The sequence below is a fragment of the Cannabis sativa genome, chromosome X, assembly GCF_029168945.1.
Source record: "Cannabis sativa cultivar Pink pepper isolate KNU-18-1 chromosome X, ASM2916894v1, whole genome shotgun sequence".
Lineage (NCBI taxonomy): Eukaryota > Viridiplantae > Streptophyta > Magnoliopsida > Rosales > Cannabaceae > Cannabis > Cannabis sativa.
In genome coordinates this window covers 41,202,028-41,209,314 of record NC_083610.1, presented here as the reverse complement: position 1 = coordinate 41,209,314, position 7,287 = coordinate 41,202,028, and the positions used below count along the sequence as shown (strand labels likewise).

The 7,287-nt window shown below is 28.6% G+C and overlaps 1 protein-coding gene across 1 annotated transcript; it reads left to right on the top strand.

The window, feature by feature from the left end:
• Positions 1-1,457: 1,457 nt before the first annotated feature.
• Positions 1,458-2,744, top strand: LOC115723129 (dof zinc finger protein DOF1.2-like). Its single transcript, XM_030652560.2, has one exon. It carries the CDS (start codon positions 1,803-1,805, stop codon positions 2,685-2,687), a length of 885 nt encoding a protein of 294 aa, XP_030508420.2. The 5' UTR covers positions 1,458-1,802; the 3' UTR covers positions 2,688-2,744.
• The last annotated feature ends 4,543 nt before the right edge of the window (positions 2,745-7,287 follow it).

The following is a 7,287-nucleotide window of genomic DNA, read 5'->3' as shown; positions in this document are numbered from 1 at the left end:
TTATGCCGCTAAAAATAATCATTGAATTTATGCCACTTATAAACTTAAAATTTTAGGTACTTATGCCGCTATTTACTCATATATAAACTAAAACTAAAACTATTTAGATATTTAAAACACTAATAAGATACATACATCAGTATACACCCTTTCTAAGCACCCAATATTATCTAGATATTTGCTCCAGGCCATTCATTTCTATTGGAGTCAAAAAATGGTTTTTCTAAAAGTATTGTTAGAGACATAGAGACCATCTGTAAAGGACTTTCATGGAGTAACAACCATCATTTGACTGGGGCTGCTGTTGTGACCTAGAGCAAAGTCTGTCAACCCAAATCACCAGGGGTTGGGGTTTAAACAGGTTTCTGATTGGAATAAAGTATGCTCAAATATGTGTGGGTTGTTGCTAAGAAAGAGGACAAATTGTTGGTTAAATGAGTACATTGTGTGTATATATTAAATGAGAGAATTGGTGGAACTACAGTGCTAAAGCATTAGCTGGCATTGGAGGAAATTGGTCACTTTAAAGGAGAGATTGAATGAACTGTTTGACAGAGGAGACAGGGAAGCTACAAGCATCAAATACCAAATTGCACAAGGGTATAAAAAACTTGTTCCTGATGTAACTAAAGAGCATTGGACTACCATTGTGTGGAGTCGCCTTAACTCTCCTAAGCACAGTTTCATTCTATGGCTAATTACGATGCTTAAGAGGCTTAAGACCACGGATAAACTCATAAAGTTCAAACTAGACATAGACCCCTGCTGTTTGTTATGCAACAATGGAGAGGAATAGGTTGATCACCTCATTTTTGCTTGCTCTTTCTCACAGGAATGCTTAAACCAGACCAAGACTTAGCTGCATTGGAACATGAATTTCAATTCCTTATTTTGTGTTGTCAAATGGCTAGGTAAAACAAAGATGAGCAAATTCAAGAAGTTGGCATTGGCTACTACACTTGTAGCCCTGGTGTACATCATTTGGTGTACTCGAAACACCAAATATTGGGAGAATAAAGCAGAGAATAGCAATACAGTGTTTACACAGTTTGAGAATGTAACTAAAAGTCGAATTTCATGTATATGGCCAAAAAAAATTTCTAATAGTGATAAAGTATGGTTAGACACATTGTAAATAATATAATTTTCTTAAGATCCTCTATTTTATTGGAAGATGCTTGTAGGTTATACAAATTGAGATTTGGAGTAATAAAACATCACTTGATTCATAAAAAAAATATTATATACATAAATACACAATGATGGACCTAGAATTTAAAGTGAGAAGAACGTAATTTTTTTTATAAGTCAGGAACAAAAATAAACTTAAAAAGAAAAAAAAAAAACTCTTGGAATCATTAATATTATATCAATAAATATCATCTTTTATTATAAATATATATCGTAATTAATTAAAATACATATACTATTTTCTGTAGGGGCGAATGCCGCTCTCCTTTATGTGTCTAGCACCACCTATAATGATCATTTTACATCTATTAATTAGTTAATAATATTTAATAATAATTATTAAATTAAATTACAGAGAATTCTACACTTATTAATTACAAACTATTGAAAGATAAGGTGTCAGCATTTCTCATATATTTACTCTCTCTCTCCTGTTCTCTCTCTTACCCTCTTTCTTGGACTAAACGACTCCCCAACCGACCATTCCCTTATCAAATATCCCCTCATCACTTCATAACCCCATTGCTCAAATAATACAAATACAAATCTCTTCTCAACTCTCTCTCTCACACACACATAAACAAACAGTAATTATACTAATCAATATCAACATGATGTTCACCATTGCTGATATGGATCAAAATAACCAGATGTTTCATCAATTCCCCACCACACTAACCGATGAAATTGACAAAAGATGGAAACCCAGTATCGAAATCGCTCCCAATTGCCCTCGATGTGCTTCTTCCAACACCAAATTCTGCTACTACAACAACTACAGTCTCTCTCAGCCTCGTTACTTCTGTAAAGGTTGCCGACGTTACTGGACCAAAGGAGGCTCCTTAAGAAACGTCCCCGTCGGCGGAGGTTACCGGAAAAACCGTCGCTCTAAGTCCTCTAATAAGATTAATCACGGAAGGAAGAGTAATAATTATTCTCCAGACTCCACTGAGCTCTCCGAAAGCTCTAATGGCGACTCGAGTTCGGGTTCGGGTTCGGATATCGACTTGGCAGCTGTATTTGCTAACTTCTTGAACCAAAATCCGGAGTCCAGTTCTAATAAAGCAGCAGCAGCAGCAGTTGATTCAAGCATTTCATCAAACAATTGTAACCCACGAAAAGAGGGATCATCACCATCAATCATCACTGACCAAACGCTGCAGATTCAACAGTGCCTTGTTCTTGAAGAAACCGAACTAGTCGAAGAATTACTATTAGATCCGGAATGTAATCAATTCGGGTTTCAAAATTTGGTTGGGAATGATGAAGATGTTCAAGTTAATGGAGAGGATATTTTTTGGTCGAATTCTACGGCGGCGGTTGCGGCGGCGGTTGCGGCGGCGGAGACCATGCCAAGCTATAATAATAATAATAATAATAATAATAATAATAATAATAATATTCAAGAGCTGGAAAGTTTTCCATCAACAAATCTAGTAAATGATATATGGAATTCCTTCGATTTTTCCGGGTTTGAGATTTTCTCAAGATCCTAATTATATATATTAAATGGCATCATGATTATTTATTCATCTGATTTGCCTATATATTCTTACAATAGTTTTGTAATTTTTGAATCAATTAAAAGAAAATATATCATAATGGTATAAATAGGTAATTATATACAATAATAATATCATATTTTTCTGAGTTGTAGTTTTTCATTTTTACTGCATATATAATAATAATAATAATAATAATAATAGCTCTTCGATCGATTTAGTGATTGTGTACTGTATAGTGTATGCAAATATTTACTCTTTGAGTTTTGATGTGCATGAGTCATGAGTGGTTGTTACGGCTTCGTTACTAGTGACTGCATTTACTATTATTTTATAATATATTTATTCATAAAAATGGTATATTCGCATATAACTCTAATACTTAAGCCTTAATGCAAGGTTTTACATTAGGGAAATACCAAAAAAATGGATCTATGTTGTATTACAAGAAATATATATATATTTCTTTATCAAGAAAAAAAAAAAAAAGAAATATTTTTTTTAAGTAGCTAGAGATGTTAGATTGAAATTGCAAGGAACAATAAGAGAATTGAATTTGGTATGAAATATTATTTGTGGATGTCTAAATTATCAAATTAATTATTGTTGTATTTTTTTTATTATATTAATTTAGTTTCGTATTTTTTTAGTCATGTTTTTATATAAATAGGAGTTCATCAGGGGCGGAGGTATACATTAGGCTATAGAGGCCATGGCCCCCCCTTAATTTTCAAAACTATACATAGTAAATGTATAATATATAATATATAATATATACTGTCACTCCTATCATGAAATTGATGCGGTTCTCTATGGAAGAAATAGATAAAATTGTAGGTTTATGTTGTTGACTTAATCAGTAATATATGCCTAAGTGCAAAATTATAATAATTTTTTAAATGAAAATTCAATATTTCATAATTGTGTATTTTTAATTCTCTTTATTTGAATTAAACATAAAATGAGCTTTTATTATACAAGTGCACTAATATATTACTTATATGTTTCAGTATTTAGGGAAATTTTTTAATCTAATTATTTTTTATATAGTTGTGTATATATTATAGTTATTGAAGACATTACAAAATTTTAATAAATTTAGAATAATTTACAATATAGAAAGTAGTGTTCAAACAGTCTATTTCATACGCATATAAAATAAAAGAGTCATGCGTGCAACAAAATATTTGAATCTTATTTTCAGCGTGTTAAATTTTTTTGAATTTCTCAAAATTTTACAAGATGTCTTAAATAACTACAGCGCAAAAAAATTAACTAAAAAATTATTGAAGAATGCATCGGTGCACCATAGAATTTTTCAATACTACATATACATGTATTAATTACATGTATATAAATTTGTAAAATATTAGTATGTAAAATAAATAAAATAGAACATTCTTAATATTAATGAACACACATCTCTTATTCTTTTCCATTTTAGAAATTACAAGTAAATTTTAGTGATACTTTAGTTTCCTAACTTTATTATCGGTGTATTTTTATTTTAATTTCTTGATTCATATTTTATAGTTTATTCATTACTGTATAAAATATATTTATAAAAATTAAAAATACAATATTTTTTTTCATCGACATATGTACTTTTCAAAAAAAAAATTTAGTCACCAAATTCCACAATTAATTTTACTGTATGTGTTATTTGATGTTGGCCCCCCCTACTATTCAATCCTGGCCCGCCTCTGGAGTTCATCATCTATTAAAATAAATAACTGAAAAATTTTCATTCAGTTTCTCTTTCTCTTTTCATCTTTTTCTTTTAATTCTTATAGACTTTATATTATTTTATAACAAGTTATCACTACTGCCTAAGCTCAAGAGTAAATAATTTTTTTTAAAGTTGTTGAATTATTTCAAAGTCACGATACACTAAATATCTATATTATTTATATATGTATATAAGTTTTTATTCTCATAAAATTATTCTTAAATTTATTTATATATATATTATATGCTCTTATTGTTTATCTATGATATATATATGATAGAGAATATATATAAATTATTATGCATATATCCTGAAAATTATGCGTCTTCGATAAAATTTTACATATATCCTAAAGATTTAAAAACATAATATTCATCTTATAATTGATTGAAACACTACAAGAAATGTCACTTTTACCAGCACAGTTCGCTAATGTTACTTTTACCAGTGCATTTCGCAAACTGCGCTCGCAAAGAGGTCAAAGTTTTACCAGCGCACATTTGTAGTGGCTAAAATCTAACTTTTACCCGCGCATTTACGCGCTGGGAAAAGTCATTTTTGCCAGCGCTTTTTATTTTATGCTGGCAAAAGTTCTAATACCAACATTGATTTGCCAACTCCCTTTTGCCAACACATCACAAGTAAATTCTATTTTACCAGCGCAATACCAACTTTTGCAAGCACAAAAATATACTGGCAAAAGTGACATTTCTTGTAGTGAAATATAATAAAAGAGATGAATATATATATATTCATATATATATGTGTTCTTATATTCTTTGAGAACAATAAAAGTAATCTAATATCTATATAAATTTTGACAAATATTTTCTGAAGTAAATATATTTTATATTTTTCAAAAAAAAAATATTGCATTTATGTGAATACAATCAAAGAATTATTAAAATGATTATAATTGATACAATTTTATAGCGAATTTTGAATAGCCAAAAAGAATGTTAAATAAATTGTATTGAAACATCAAAGTATAAGAATAACAATGAATATATGACTAATAATATTTAAACACATGAGACATGTATTTCTTGTTCATCATTCCCTGCAGAAAATTGAATTTATTTAATTTTAAAGAGTATTCATATTCTATATATTAGTCATATTATTATACATTAATATTAATTTTAATGTTTATATTAGAATTTATTGCATGTGACATACATTAAAGATTAGATGATTACACAAAAACTATATTCATATATTCTTTGAAATATTGTAAAAGAAATTACTGAATAATTTCTTATATTTTTATAGATGAGTTAACAAGTTTTTAAGAAATTTATAATAATATTTTTCTTGTTCAACGTCATTCTGGAAGTGAATGCAATAATTTTAAATAATCAATGTCATTATTTACTAATCAAATATGTCTAGAAGAAATTAAAAATAATAAGAAGAAGAAATACTACACACAATCAATGTGAATGAAATCTATATATGTATAGAATTGAATAATAGTGGTCACGTACCTGTAGAATAGGCACACTTATAATCAAGGTAAAATTATATTTGATTATTGAATAAAATGTGAATTGTATTTAGAATAATTAAATATCATTCCTTGAAAAGAATGAATAGACATGAAATTATATTTCAAAAATATAGATTAGTAATGCCAAAAGTAAATTAATATATATACATATTTTATTATTTCTTGAAATTAATGGTTTTAAACTGTTGTTGTTACAAGATATGTATATATACATATACTATTTAATTAAATTTACATATTCTAAGAAGTGAATATATAATTTACTAATATTTGTTAGCGATTCAATTTAATCTAATATAATCAACGTGATAAAGAATCATAAAATAATTTGAAAAGCTTCTTGAATAAGTCTTACATACAATTGCTATTTGAAGTAGTTAATATCTTTGTATGTAGCTAGATGTATAGTTTTTATCAATTCATGAAAGTGACAAGTTATGATAATTAGACTGCTAAATAGTCTATTAATAAATTAGACCACTTGTTAAAAAGAGATGAAAGAATATAAATGATATATTATGATTTTTATGATCAGTATCTCTTACAATGGCTTGATGGTTTTTATGGTTTTTAGTAGAACAATTCATCCATGCTTGAACATTAAGAGATTAACATCTTAGAGCTTTCATGACAATTATTGAAATGGATCTTGAAGTGTATATCTGAACAATTCGAAGCTGCAAGATACCTCATTTTCCACTCTTAAGAATAGAATATTTTGTAATGAAGATTTAATTACCTCTCCAAACTTCTGTTTGGTTACTAAGGCAGGAGAACTCAAGGTTAATAGTTCAATATACTAATGAAGTAGTACGATGCTCCAGTGTAAGTGGGTGTTTGAGCTTGCAATAATGCAGTACATATTTAGTATTTTAATATTGTAAGATGTCTATGAGTTATGAATTAAGACCCAGTTTCTACTGTTTTGAAAAGGCATGATGAAATCTAATCAAATTCTTCTTTGAATAGTGTGTTTTTCAATCGTTTTAGTATTATTAATTGAAAGGTTTATTGATGAGTGTTATTTGTTAGTCACATTTTGCATATCTTAATAAAGATTTAAACTTTATGACCTGAGTTGAAGGGTTCAGGATTGTGGACCCGCTGGTTGGTTTTGCCACATAAAACCATTGAAAATAATAGAATCTTAGTTATGTTCTTGACTAGAGAACTATCATATGGTCTCAGGTGCCAGCATGATATTTTGTGCTCCAAAGATTCAAAAATTTTAGCAGAAGAAGTGATGGTGATCTTCGTGACATAGTTGTAAGTATCAGCAGTAGAGAACGGTCTCGCGATTCTCATATTTTGAACAATATGGCATGATTTTGAATGAACAATTAGTATGTTCCTAT